At 41.9% G+C, this 14,914-nt stretch overlaps 1 protein-coding gene across 9 annotated transcripts in view; it reads left to right on the plus strand.

The window, feature by feature from the left end:
• TTF2 (transcription termination factor 2) overlaps positions 1 to 14,914 on the plus strand; it is a 58,983-nt gene that overhangs the window by 17,929 nt on the left and 26,140 nt on the right. For 8 of the 9 annotated variants that reach the window (XR_009504307.1, XR_009504305.1, XR_009504310.1 and 5 more), the window contains 9 exons: positions 671 to 752; positions 2,581 to 2,700; positions 4,291 to 4,441; positions 6,714 to 6,819; positions 9,766 to 9,947; positions 10,658 to 10,811; positions 11,139 to 11,230; positions 12,054 to 12,136; positions 12,540 to 12,673. Coding sequence is in view for 2 of the 9 variants with exons in the window: in XM_059928768.1 (XP_059784751.1) it covers positions 671 to 752; positions 2,581 to 2,700; positions 4,291 to 4,441; positions 6,714 to 6,819; positions 9,766 to 9,947; positions 10,658 to 10,811; positions 11,139 to 11,230; positions 12,054 to 12,136; positions 12,540 to 12,673 (1,104 nt within the window). In the remaining 7 variants the exon portion in view is untranslated. The remainder of the gene's footprint in view (positions 1 to 670; positions 753 to 2,580; positions 2,701 to 4,290; positions 4,442 to 6,713; positions 6,820 to 9,765; positions 9,948 to 10,657; positions 10,812 to 11,138; positions 11,231 to 12,053; positions 12,137 to 12,539; positions 12,674 to 14,914) is intronic. The other variant, XR_009504312.1, reaches the window with a different exon arrangement.

Genomic DNA, 14,914 nt, shown 5'->3' on the forward strand with positions numbered 1-14,914 from the left:
ATCAGTGCCTGAGCTGGGAGCAGCAGGTGAGGTAACTAGGCAGGAAGAGTCCCTTGCTGTGGAGCCTGGACTTGGTGAAGGAACTTAGACTGGAATGGCTCAAGAGATATCATGGCATCACTGTAGAATTTTGAGCAGGGATGTTTTGTGAAGGTTATTTATGTCACAGAGTTCAAGGTCAACTGGAGGAAGGAAAGAATAGAAGGTGGGCCCCCAGTTAAAGGGCTATCAATTTATGACTAGCACTGCGGACTGGGACATTGTCCACAGAGAGGAGAGGCACGTTTAAGAGAGAATGAGGAAGAGCCAGTGGAATGGCTGGTAAAAGTTGGGTGACCAGTCAGAGGTCTTGGCTGCAAACAGTAGAAACTGACTTGGGCTGATGAAGCAGACAAAGCAGGACTCTCACTTGAGAGCGAGAGAGGCGGCTCTTGATAGACATGCTGGACGACTGGCATCAGTGACAGCTGTCCTGGGCAGACCAGGACGTGTGGTGAGAGGGAGGAGTCCAGGACTTCAAGGAGAAACGAGCGGCTGATCTGACAACTAGGATATTGGGAGGGTCACTTATAGAAAATAAACAAGTAGAGTATGGAGTCCATGTGGCCAGGCTGCAGCATAGCCTCTCATCAGGAACTGGTACTTAACTTTCGGTCATTACCTTTGTCAGATCCCTTTGCTGCTGCACCAGAAGCAGGCATTAGCCTGGCTGCTATGGCGGGAAAGTCAGAAGCCACGAGGAGGAATTCTGGGTGAGTCTGGTGTTAGGCTAAGAGCCAACAAATGCAGTGCTTCGTTCAGTCCTCTCAACTCCGGGTAGGTACTCTAATGCTCCATTTGACAGATGAGGAAACTGCGGTGTGGGAAGTTTAAGCCACGTGCTCCAGAGTACACAGCCATAGGATCCGTCAGGTCTTGGTTGCAGGCAGTAGAGATTGACTCTGGCCGATGAAGCAGAGGGAGGGTTTATTCTGTGGTGGCCCACAGAATCTCTGGGAGATGTGGAGGGCCGGGCTGGACTTCTAGGAGCAATGGCAAAAGCCAAGTCACCAACGGAGTGTCCTGTAAGAACCGTCATGGCTGCTCTGTGCCATCGAGCAGTAGAAGAAAGCACTGCCGCCCCCAAATCAAACACTGCCGTCTCCAACCTTTCCTGTAGAAAGCGTTTCACAGGGAGCCTCTTTTCTAAAGTTACTCACATCTGAATCGAAGTCTGGTGTGAGTGTAAGTGCTCTGTAGAGCCAGGTCATGCTGCCGGTGCCTTAGCTGCAGAAGAGGCAGGAAGTAAGTTTTCCAGGCTCTGCTTTGCAGACTCGTCACGCTAAAATTTTCCAAGGTGCTCAACGTCCAGAGAGCATGACAAATGTCCACTATGGCTAGTAAGTGGCTGTGTCTGGGTCTCCAAGACCACCTCCAGGTTGGATGATTTGCTAGGATGCACAGCATATAGTCATATTCGTGGGTGTAATTTATTACAGTCAAATAAATTGAATAATAATTGAGCGATTTGATTTGATATAGATCAGAATTAGCAAAGGAAGAAGGCATTTGGGGCAAAGGCCAGGGAAAACCAGGTTCAGGTTCCAGAGGCCTGTCCCAGTGGAGTCACTCAGTGTGTGCTTAAGTCTTCCACATGTAAAATGTTGCCAACCAGGAAAGCTTGTTAGTGATTCGGTACCCAGGGTTTTTACTGGGGGCTGGTCACATAGGCAGCTTCAGGCTGGCAGGTACTGAGATTCCAGAAGGAAAGCAGGTGTTCAGCATAAACTGTACTGTTGGTACAAGCAGTTTAGGCACAGTGAGCCACTCTTACCCAGTCTGGGAATGGGGGGACCCCTCCTGAAATCCAAGTTTCCAGATGCCAGCCAAGGGCCAGCCTCGTAAGCTGGCCTTCCAAAGGAGAGTAGTCAGCTGCTTTGTTAGCTCTGCACAGTGGCAGAACCAGACTTTGAACCAGAGCCCATGCTGTGACATTTTACTTCTGCTTACGTCAGAATGAGTATTTAAACTGTTAAAAAGGGGATAATAATATTTTATAGGGTATAAATAGTAAATTGGATGAGCTCAGTAATCGGCACAATGATGGTACCCAAGAACTGCTAACTTATGACTTTCTTTGATGAATAAGTTAAGGGGATGGAGGACTGTCTTGAATTAACTCTAACTCCAAAAGTGTGGTAGTAAAGTGGGTGGTAGGCTATATCTACTGGACTTTTTTGCTTTTGCAGAGAAATAAATAAGACTAGGCAACATCATCAAACCGAGGGAGATATTGATGAATGTATTGGATAAGTAACAATATAACACGGAGACTCGAATAAGATCTAAATAATAAGTTTTAAATTTTACAAAAGTCCTAGTAAATGTCTTTGACCTAGATCTCAAAATAAATAGCAAGAGTTAGCGTTCATTTTAATAAGAAAGACAAAGGCTTCAATAGAGGAGGCAAAGCATGGGGACTGGAATGGCACTGACAGCAGAGGACCAGGGCTGGTGTCTGCCCGGGGCTGCTTCTCTTGAAGCTGAGCTGATTCTTTGCCCTAAGTAGTTACCTCTCCTATTTGTGTTTTTATTTTCCAGCGGATGATATGGGGTTAGGAAAAACCCTGACAATGATTGCACTCATCCTGACCCAGAAGAATCAAGAGAAAAACAAAGAAAAGGACAAAACCACGGGTTTGGCTTGGCTTTCCAAAAATGGTATTCAAAAGCCTGCTGTTTCCTAAATCATGTGAGGCAGCGGAGAGTGGAAATTTTTCAGCCATGAAAGGATGCCTTTGGTCATATTTAATTTATTGGAAAACTAGCATTAGACTACTTTCCTATAGTATCATTTCTGACACTGAATACGCTAACTAGAAGTGATCATTTTTTCCTTTTAATATAAGGTTAGCTTGACCTGTGATTAGGAACAATTTTATGGAGAAAGCTAAGGCTCCAGAAAACTTAGTTTAAACCTAATGATTATTTTTGTTAATGTTGAGGATATAACTATGGGATAGATCCAAATTAGTTAATATGTTATTTTTTGAAAGAAGATCTGTGACAAATTCAGATTTTAGCCACCATAGCAGACACTGTTTTCCATGTTTCTGAACTTCCAGAAGTTTCCAGATTCTAGACAATTTCTCTTATTTCAACCTCTGTTTTTAAAATGTAATAACTATGTAAGTACCTTAAGGGTCCTATATATTATGTAGAGCCAACACCACATGTAAATTGCCACGTACACATGTACATTTCTCAGTTGGTTAGATAGTTAAGGAATCTGTGGCCATCTGCTGTCAGGGCCTCTAGTGACCACTGTTGCAGCTGGACCCTGTGTCCCTGTGTGTAGTAGCAGCATGTGCGCACCTGCACACACACAAAGGATGGGGGGCAGTGGTACAAATACTCCGGCACTAACTGGTTCCAAAGTAATGTTTGCTTGTCCTAGGGAATTTTGTACTTACACTTTAATGTGAATGTAATTAAGTTATGCTTTTCAGAGAAAAGTAATAATACTCCCTTGTAATGAATCAACTCAGGATGAGTTAGGAAATGATCCAGCTTCTACATTCTGGCCACTGTGAAAGCACATTGGGGTTTTTTGGGTTTTTAAAGCGAAGTCGTGTGCTACCCACTTTCCTCGCCCTCTTTAGCCTTTCTCTCTTCCACTTTTATAGGGGAAAATAAATAATGGTTTTGAGTTAAAAGATTATTTCTTCCGTTTTCTATTCTACTTCATGCATACTTCATTTTATTGCACTTCACTTTATTGCGCTTCACAGATACTGTTTTTTACAAATTGAGGGTTTCTGTCAACCCTGTGTTGAGCAAGCCTTTTGGCGCCATTGTTCCAACAGCATTTGCTCACTTCATGTGTCCATGTCACATTTTGGTAATTCTTGCAATACTTCAAACCCTCCACCAGTAAAAAGATTACGAGTTGCTGGAGGCTCAGATGATGTTAGCATTTTTAAGCAATGAAGTATGTTTAAATTAAGCTATGCACCTTTTTTAAAAAACGTAATGCTATGGCACACTTAACAGACTATAGTGTAGTGTAAACATACCTTTTATATGCACTGGGAAACCAGAAAGTTTGTGTGACTCACTTTATTGCTGTGGTCTGGATCCAAACCCGCAATATCTCCAAGGTATAAGCTATGTGTAGAAATAGAAGCAGCAGTTGTTAAAAATATTGATTGAAGGAATAAATGTCAGTCAAGGGGAAGAGGTAATGCCTTTAAGAAGTTAAAACTATTTAATGAGTGTAACGAGGTGTTGATTTTCTTTTCCCCTCTCAAGACTCCTCTGAGTTCCCTTCCCATGGAACACTAATCATCTGTCCTGCTTCCCTGATCCATCACTGGAAAAATGAGGTGGAGAAATGTGTGAGCAACAACAAACTAAGAGTCTACCTCTATCATGGGTCAAACCGGGATCAACGTGCAAAAGCGTAAGTGCAGAAATACTGCACACAGTACGAGGTGCTCAGCATCTTGGCTTAAGGGGCCATTTGACCTTACTTGCTCTCCCTGACATTTCATTTAATCAGGGCTAGTGGTATTTGTGAAGACCAGAGGCACTCTCACCACCAAACAGCCTTCACCTGTGCTAGGAGATGCATCTCGAGACAGAATGGTGTTCTGCTGCTATATCCTGTCCCCATCCTCCGCAAGCTGCCGTGAGAGTTAGCCTGAGATGCCTGAGTTGTCAGCCAGGGGGCAGCAGCGTTCCCCTGGTAAAAGGGGATATGTCACAATTATTTCATGAGTGCTGAATTTCTTTTTTTTTTTTTATAAATTTATTTATTTTATTTTATTTATTTTATTTTTGGTTGTGATGGGCCTTTGCTGCACGCAGGCTTTCTCTAGTTGCAGCGAGTGGGGGCTATTCTTCGTTGTAGTGCATGGGCTTCTCGTTGCGGTGGCTTCTCTTGTTGCGGAGCACAGGCTCTAGGCGCGCGGGCTTCGGGAGTTGTGGCTCATGGGCTCTAGAGCGCAGGCTCAGTAGTTGTGGTGCACGGGCTTAGTTGCTCCGCGGCATGTGGGATCTTCCTGGGCCAGGGATCGAACCCGTGTCCCCTGCATTGGCAGGCAGATTCCTAACCACTGTGCCACCAGGGAAGCCCATGAGTGCTGAATTTCTGATTCCAACTTCACATTCTTTTTCTGTTAGTGTGAATGGACCCAGCTCAGTCTTACAGAGCATCTTGATATAATGTTAATGATTAGTTGCTATAGCCTAGTTATATTTTTATGGCTGTATTTTTTGTATGTGAACCATCTAAGAAGTTTTAGATTCAAAAGTTTAGGATTAAATGTAAAATAGATAGCTAGTGGGAAGCAGCAGCATAGCACAGGGAGATCAGCTCGGTGTGTTACCTAGAGGGGTGGGGTAGGGAGGGTGGGAGGGCGACTCAAGAGGGAGGGGATATATGTATGCATATGGCTGATTCACTTTGTTGTACAACAGAAACTAACATAGTATTGTGAAGCAATTATACTCCAATAAAAATCTATTAAAAAAAAAAAAGTTTAGGATTAAGCCTAACTGAATTCCTGAAGGGGGATGATCAGGAAGGAGGAAAGAAAATGTTTCCCCAAATGGTGATTATAGTCCTAGTCTTTGTCTTTTGGTTTTAAAGGACTTGTTTTTTGTTCTTAATTGTGATATGATGGTCTGGGTTGAACACTTGCTGATCTAGTCAAGAACTAAGTTGTTTCTGTTTCTAAGTAATCTCTCTCCCCAGCCTCTGATACTGGATATTTTCTCTCTTAAAGAACAGGGCAGTAGTCTCTCACGGGTAGATTGCCAGCTTGGTTGGTGACCCTCAGTCTTCAGGGCACACCAGCTCTCATGACTGATAGTCATTTGAGCAGACGAAAGGTATCAGGGCAGCAATGGCTGTCCCGCATGGCTTCTTCGGCATGGAGTACTGTAGATTTTTATTTAGAAGTCAGTTGCATCTTACGTGATTTGCATTTTGATCATACTGGGTTTGATGTTCGGAGGGCACTAGCTGACTGATTGGAATCACTCTCAATTATACATTTTTTATATGATGGTAAGGCAACATGTAGACATCGCTGCCTCTCCAAATACATTTTTATCAAAAGTATTTATTGAAGTTCTCTCAGGTACACAATACTAAGCTTCCTTGGAAAAAGAATTGTGCTTTTCATTAAGAATCTTTACATGTAAAGAGTATAGGTGAGGTAAACTGAAAGTGTACGACATGTATCTTTATGCCCAAATGTCAAAGCTAGATGGATGGGTTTTCACAAATCCATTACAGAATGAGGAGGAGAAAACACCATTGCTGTAAGATGAACAGTACTTCGAGGGTTTACTTCCTTGGGACTTTAGTGTCATCTATGTCAAATTAACTAAATATTAACTTCCAGACTTTCTGTTCTTGCCAGATCACCTCAAGCTTAATATGACCCCGCCAGAGATGATCTTTCCTGACTTGGCTGGGAAGAGGGAGGCTGTTCTAGTTATAGCGAATAATCTGTAAAAATGACCAGTGGTAAGCAATAAGGAAGCCAGGTGTATAAAATTTACCTCTCCAGAGTCATGTGTGTGTGAATTAAGGACATGAATTAATGAGTTCTGCTGTCTGTCCTTCCAGCCGTAGGCATTTTTGTGAAGGAATCAACTCTGTCTCTCGTTGTCAGGGTCGTGGCGGGATGGTTTAACTTTTGCTCTGTGTTACATCTCTGCAGCCTCTCCACATATGACATCGTGGTCACTACCTACAGCCTTCTGGCCAAGGAGATTCCCACAAAGAAGCCAGAGGGAGAGATGCCAGGTGCAAACCTCAGTGTGGAGGTGAGGCGTGGGTGCTGCCAGGGAAGTAGGGTTGGAACCGCGGATCATTTAACAGGAGTCTTTTCACAGCATCAGAGATGGCAAAGGAACCCTCCCGTGAGGTCATGAACATTCGAACTGTTTCACCTGTGGAAACAGAGAGTTCTTTCCTCTGTCCCTTCTCTTTTACTCTAGACAACCTCCTCAGCAATAAAGGTGGAGATGGTACAGTAGTTTGCTGTGTTTTAGAAACAATAACTACATTTCAGTTGGTGGTGGTCATATCACATGAATAAAGGAAAGCTTCACTTGTTACAGTGTTTATTTGAGAGTTCTGGGGGTATATTCTCAGGATGTGTTTTATATTTCGTGTTAGGAATAGTATTTTCATATGAAGCCATTATTCCCTGCCTTCCTCTACTTTCCAGGAAACGGGGTTGCAAATAATAAGGCTACAGTGGGCCAGAGGCTAAATGGTAACCAGGGGAAAAAACCTGAATGTTTGTTGCTGTGTCCAGGGTAGTCTCAGTTACATAGAGTAGAGGCTTTATTGCATAAATATTGTGGGCTTTTTCCCCCTGAAAATACAGTGTTGTTCCAAGAACTACCCTTTTGCATATGCTTTTAGTCTTAGTACAATAGGATATTCACAGCTTTCTGTATTTGGGGAGATCTCTAGAACGCTTCTCCATCTCATGACCAACTCTACCTTCTCTCGGATGATTAACTTTTCAGATTCCTCAGTAATTCCTCTTAGCTTTGAGGCTAAAACCCTCATCCCTTTAAATGATATATTAGGCCTTTTACGGTCTTGCCCTGCCTGTGTGGCCTTCCTCCCCCACACCCCAGCCCTCCCAGTGGCACCCCATGCTCAACTGTACCAAGGAGTGTACTTCCACCCATGATCTGTCGTGCTCTTGTGCCTTTGTGCTCCCTCTGAATGGAATGCTTTGCCTCCCCCTCTGGTTAAATGCATCTCCTAGCACCTTGTGCTTGCTTATGTCACGGCAGTCCTTTAATTCCCCAAATATTGAGTATCTACTGATGCCAAAATCTTGGCTCTCTGTGCACCGATGTCGAATAGAAGTACGGAGACAGCGTTTGGAGGAGAAAAGAAAGGGTAGTCGTATTCTTTGCCAGGCAAAGAGGGAACACAGCAGGCCAGCGCCTCAAAAACGCGCCCCCCCCCCCCAATCCCTGGGGAATCAGGAGAAGTCTTATAGGTGGGACTCGCAGTCTGGGGTAGGTGATAAGGATCAAAGTAGTGAAGGTCTTGCATTTTTCTTCTTCCTGCATTATTTCAAAACAGTCACAGCTGGCGTCAGGCAACCTGGTAATTGGGTCCGTTCTTCGTCTCTGGGTTATCCGCCCGCAACCGTCTTTCTGAAATGCAGAACGCTACAAGGGGTGATTTGCTACAAGAGAGTGTAGGGAGTGTGAACACCAGGTGCAGGATGTAATTCACATGGAGATGGAGGGTGTTAGGTGCAGGATGTAATTCACACAGAGTCAGAGAGTGTTAGGGGTTAGCTTTGGGAAGGACAAATCTAGTTACAGACACTACAGATTAGCAACAGTTAAAATAAAACTAGGATTGATTAACTCTTTCAGACCAGTTAATGCTCCTTCTCCACCCTGTTCATTGTTCCCTTTATTTTCCTTGTTATCAGGAGAGGAAAAACCTCATTTCTATTTTTGTTGTAACACTACCCCATGCCAGATGCTATTTCAGATATTAGGGATACTGCAGTGAACAAGACCAACTAGATTCCTACTGTCCTGTATTGAATTATCCAGTGGGATTTACTATATATACATTGTGTGTAATGATCTTTATGCTTGTTTTATTTTTTCTCCCCTGCTAGATTGTGAGCTCCTTAAGGGTAGGAAATGTTCTTTGTGTCTGGCTTAGCATTTTATATATAAAAGTAGACTTTTATGTATGTACCATGTCTTCTTTATCCATTCCTCTGTTGATGGACATTTAGGCTGCTTCCATGTCCTGGCTATTGTAAATAGTGCTGCACTGAACATTGTGGTGCATGTATCTTTTTGAATTATGGTTTTCTCCAGATATATGCCCAGGAGTAGGATTGCTGGATCATATGGCAACTCTGTTTTTAGTTTTTTAAGGGGCCTCCATACTGTTCTCCATAGTGGCTGTATCAATATACATTCCCACCAAGAGTGTAGGAGAGTTCCCTTTTCTCCACACCCTCTCCAGCATTTATTGTTTGTAGACTTTTTGATGATGGCCATTCTGACTGGTGTGAGGTGATACCTCATTGTAGTTTTGATTTGCATTTCTCTGATAATTAGTGATGTTGAGCATCTTTTTATGTGCCTCTTGCCATCTGTATGTCTTCTTTGGAGAAATGTCTATTTAGATCTTCCAGCCGTTTTTTGATTGGGTTGTTTGGTTTCTTGATATTGAGCTACATAAACTGTTTGTATATTTTGGAGATTAATCCCTTGTCAGTCGCTTTGTTTGTAAATATTTTCTCCCATTCTGTGGGTTGTCTTTTCATTTTGTTTACGGTTTCCTTTGCTGTGCAAAAGCTTCTTTAAGTGTCATTAGGTCCCATTTGTTTATTTTTGTTTTTATTTTCATTACTCTAGGAGGTGGATCAAAAAAGAGCTTGCTGAGATTTATGTCAGAGAGTGTTCTGCCTATGTTTTCCTCTAAGAGTTTTATAGTGTCCAGTCTTACATTTATGACTTTAATCCATTTTGAGTTTATTTTTGTGTATGGTGTTAGAGAGTGTTCTAATTTCATTCTTTTATATGTAGCTGTCCAACCACTCTTGGTTTCTTAAGCTTAATTCTTATTTCAGTGTACCTGATCTAAGCCCTCAAACTTGAAGGTTAGAGCGGGTCTTCGATACTTGCTTGTTATTTTCCCTTATCTTCTTGATGACATGCACGTTTTCCCGTACTCTTATTGGATTTCACCTGTGTTTCTTCCAGGGTATCTCGTCACCTTTGCTTCGAGTAGTCTGGGCTCGAATCATATTGGATGAAGCTCACAATGTTAAGAATCCCCGAGTGCAGACTTCCTTGGCTGTGTGTAAGCTCCAAGCCCAAGCCCGTTGGGCTGTCACTGGAACCCCCATTCAGAACAACTTGTTGGACGTGTATTCACTGCTGAAGTGAGTAAAACTCTTTGGATTATGTAGATGTGAACCCTGTCGGTAACCCTTCATAATTATTTCATATCTCATCTCTCCAGTGTGTACCAGACTATCTTGTGTAGCAGATGGCAAGCCTGTCAACCTTTAAAGGGCAGAAGAATTAATATTTATGAGCTATAATCTGTTGATTGACTGGCTGATACAGGACTTTGATGACATCCAGCCCCTATATATGGAAAAATAAGGGACCAATTAAATTAAAGGAAACAACAGTCAACTTTCTTCAGTCCCAGGAATGTTTTGGGCTACTTCTGCTTTAAAACGTGTGGCCTGAGGGCAGGACTACAATTTATTTGAAGCAAACAGAAAAGAAGGCTGATTTTAAAATACTTGTTTTAATTCAAGTCAGCTCATAAGAGGATACAGAATTTCTTTACTAGCCTTTGAAGTTTTAGGAATGAATGCTAGCTATTGGTTATATGTCCTGTTGTGACGATATAGACGTTGTTAATGGGAAAATTCACATTTTTATAATGTGGTTTTATAATGTGGTTATTGACTTGGATCCTTTTGCTCTGTCTAGCAGAGTTTTGCTATGAAATTGACGTTTACAAATGATTGGATGACATGTAAAATCTGATTTGCTTTTCACCTTATGTCTGTCTTTGAACCTTTCCTCCATCCTCCCATGCTTCTTTCCTATTCTCTATCCTTCTCCAATGAAAAAGATTTCTCCGTTGTTCTCCATTTGATGAACTCAGTCTGTGGAAGAGTCAGGTTGACAATGGTTCAAAGAAAGGAGAAGAACGGTTAAATATTTTAACCAAGAGCCTTTTGCTGAGGAGAACAAAAGACCAGCTGGACCCCACCGGCAAGCCCTTGGTAATCCCATTGGCACATGTCCCTGGGGGAGGCCAGGAAGGAGGGCGACCATGTCCTTGACTTGCCTTGAACTGCCATCTGCTTTGCTTCAGGAGCCTCTGAGTCTCCCATTTTCCTAGGAGGAGGCCCTCGGGTTGCTGTCCTGCCCCTCGTGTCACAGCAGTCCCGTGTGCAGTGTGTTAGAGCAGTCCTGTTTTCAGGGGAGGGTGGGAGCTGCTGTCCAGAGCCTGACTAGATTTCTGGTGCCAACTCTGGGGAGTGTACTCCCTAATGTTCAGTTAATTTGTATAACTTCATCCCAGCTGCTTGTTTCTTTTACTCTTCCAGGTGGTGCTCCCCCAGCGTAAATTTCAGTTGCACCATTTAAAGCTTTCTGAAGATGAAGAGAATGTTTATAGTGTCCTTTTTGCAAGATCAAGGTGTGTGCAGTGAAGAAGCACCTTCTCACATCTATTTCATTCTTGTTCTTGCTTGGGAGTGAGTCGAGGGTCAGGGTTCCTCTAACTGTAATTATGGTATTACTGACAAGTTGGATATCTGTGTTCCTTTTTTAAAAAACCTCCCTTTCTCTCTCCTCACCTCTCCTCAGCTCACCTTTGTCTCACATACACATTGAACCTGTTCTCCATTGGCTTCCTTGCATAGAAGGTCTAGGGTGTGCGCACTGTACACCAGGTCTTTCTGTTCCTCATGGGGCTGTATTAGGAAAGTATATCTTTGACCTTTGACCTGTTACCCAGCCTCTCATTGGAACTTTTAAAAAACTGCTCAGTAATCCTTCTTGTCATCTGTCCTTTGCACTTGCTCTAAAGCTCTTATCCTTCCCTGAATTCCAGATTTCTACTCTCCTAGTTGGTACCTCTCACTTCCAATGTAAATAAGTTTTTTCTCTTTGTATACCTTATGTTTATTAATAAATATTATAATAGTATATTAACTTATACTAATTAATAATATGTTACTGTATTACATGTTAATATTAAATTGATATTAAATATAATACTAATATTTGATATTAATCTTTGTTAATATTTATTAATCATTTTTAAGTGGTTTGGCTTTTAAAGTAATTATTTTTTATTACCTTTGCCCAATGCTTGCTGTGAGCCTACCTTCATTTAACAAGTTCGCTTTTATAATTTTTCAAGGTCCTACTGCAAACACAGTTAAACAGTGACCATTGTAAACCTGTTTGGTCTTAGCGACCATTTTATGTGCATTTTCTTTTTCGATCTGAGGCAGGTCAGCTGTGCAGTCCTATCTAAAAAGACATGAAAGTGGGGGCAGCCAATCTGGAAGAAACCTTGATAATCCATTCAGTAGAGGTAAGCAGTGGGACACTCATAAATACAGAAAACCATGAAAATGTGGACGCAGATTTGGTAAACTTACAGAAATCGGGAGGGGTCATGAATTCTTGATTGCAGAGACTTGACCTTAGCTTGGAACCTCAAACCAAAGTAAAATCTACTGACCTGCAAGCACCAGACCTGGTGATCTAAACTTCTTTTTAGTTATTTTCAAAATCTGTTTGATTAAAATACAAGTAGGTCTATAAAGAAAACCAGTATTTCGTACTTCTCTAATTGGTAGAGAAGTGAGCTAAAACTATATGATTGAACCTCAGATCAAAGAAGTTTAAAATCTCCTCATTTATTTCACGGTTCTTCCCCATATTTCTGTTTTAAACCCTGTACTGTTTCCTGTGTCTGTTTTCCTTCTTGGAAGTGGCGCAGGAGTTTGGGTCCAGTGGGCCTGGGCTCTCGGTGGCAGCAGACTCGCAGACATCTAGCACCGCCCACATACTGTCACAGTTGCTGAGACTCCGCCAGTGTTGTTGTCATCTTTCTCTGCTGAAGTCGGTAAGCAAAGCCACCTGTGTGGGACCCCAGAGGGGCTGTGGAGAAGTCCACCTCAGTCTCCTGAAACTGGGATCCAGTCTGCTGGATCAAGGAAAATGGGGTTTGAGTGTGTTTTGTTTTCTGGTGGGATAGGAAAGAGAAGACTCTTTATTTCACTTTATTTTATATTAACCTTTATTGATCTTGAGATAATTCCCATGATGTTGAGAACAGTTTTTGTTATTTGTTTTATTATTTTTCTTTAATTAATTAATTAATTAATTAATTGGCTGCACTGGGTCTTTTTTTTAACAGATTTTTTTTAAATTAATTAATTAATTAATTTATGGCTGTGTTGGGTCTTCGTTTCTGTGCGAGGGCTTTCTCTAGTTGTGGCAAGCGGGGGCCACTCTTCATCGCAGTGCGTGGGCCTCTCACTATCGCGGCCTCTCTTGTTGCGGAGCACAGGCTCCAGACGCGCAGGCTCAGTAATTGTGGCTCACGGGCCCAGTTGCTCCACGGCATGTGGGATCTTCCCAGACCAGGGCTCGAACCCGTGTCCCCTGCATTGGCAGGCAGATTCTCAACCACTGCGCCACCAGGGAAGCCCTGCACTGGGTCTTATTTGCGGCATGTGGGATCTTCGTTGCGGGGTGTGGGATCTTCTTAGTTGTGGCATGCGGGGATCTTTAGTTGCAGCATTCGGGATCTTTAGTTGCGGCATGCAGGATCTAGTTCCCTGACCAGGGATCAAACCCGGGCCACCTGCATTGGGAGCATGGAGTCTTAACCGCTTGACCACCAGGGAAGTCCCTGGTTTGTTTGAATAAGCTTTATTTTAGAATAGAAAATGGCATCTTGTTAAAAAGGAAGCCATATATGAATACTTCGGTATTTTAGGATGTCATAAAGCTTATTTAGCTACTAGTGTTAAGTCTAGTTATGAACACTCAGGTATTTAAAGTTGGCTTGATATTGGATAGAGGCACATCTGTAATTAAGAGGAATATGTTATAGGCAGAACACTCTGACATAAATCGCAGCAATAGTTTTTTGGATCTCTCTCCTAGAGAAATGGAAATAAAAGCAAAAATAAACAAATGGGACCTAATTAAACTTAAAAGCTTTTGCACAGCAAAGGAAACCATAAACAAAATGAAAAGACAACCCACAGAACGGAAGAAAATATTTGCAAACAATGCTACCAACAAGGGATTAATCTCCAAAATATACAAACAGCTCATACAGCTTAATATCAAAAAAACAACCCAATCAAAAAATGGGCAGAAGACCTAAATAGATATTTCACCAAAGACATATAGATGGCCAAGAAGCACATGAAAAGATGCTCAGTGTCACTAATTATTAGAGAAATGCCAATCACAACCATAATGAGGTCCTCACCTCACACCAGTCAGAATGGCCATCATTAAAAAGTTGACACATCTTCAAGAAATTCATGGAAAAGACTCTGACAAGTACAGGTTTCTGGTAACTGACTGTACTGCTGAACTGAATGAATAAGCATTTTCAGAACTCTAATGAAAAACTGATGAACTCATAAAAGTGCTAACAAAAGATCAAGATGCAAAAAAAAATTAATTACATGGGACTGAGTGAACTGATGAGGATGAGTATAATTTTTGTGACTTTCTGTCAGAATTAAAAAAAAAAAAATGCCACAAGGACTCAGAGGCAAAGAATATACAAATCAATTTTCACTGCAAAGTAAAGGAGCTGTTACAGTGGAGGATTACTGGACTGAATGTCAATATTATGACATAGTATGAGTGTGTTTCATGTTTGGTAATTGCAATCATTGTTGCTTTTGTTGTGGTCATCCATGTACACTGCTTGGTGTCAGTCTATTTATCTCTTGTAAAAATAAAATACAGTGTGTGTGTGTGTGTGTGAAAAAATAAAAAAATAAAAAAAATAAAAAGTTGACAAACAATAAATGCTGGAGAGGGTGTGGAGAAAAAGGAACCCTCCTACACTGTTGGTGGGAGTCTAAATGCGTGCAGCCACTCTGGAGAACAGTATGGAGGATCCTTAAAAAACTAAAAATAGAGTTACCATATAATCCAGCAATCCCACTCCTGGGCACATATCTGGAGAAAACTAATTCAAAAAGATATATGCACCCCAATGTTCATATTCATTACAGCATTATCTACAATAGCCAAGACATGGAAACAACCTAAATGTCTATCAACAGATGAGTGGATAAAGAAGATGTGGTGCTTGTGTGTGTATATATAT

This window comes from Balaenoptera ricei, chromosome 1 (genome assembly GCF_028023285.1).
Source record: "Balaenoptera ricei isolate mBalRic1 chromosome 1, mBalRic1.hap2, whole genome shotgun sequence".
In the NCBI taxonomy this organism is placed as follows: domain Eukaryota; kingdom Metazoa; phylum Chordata; class Mammalia; order Artiodactyla; family Balaenopteridae; genus Balaenoptera; species Balaenoptera ricei.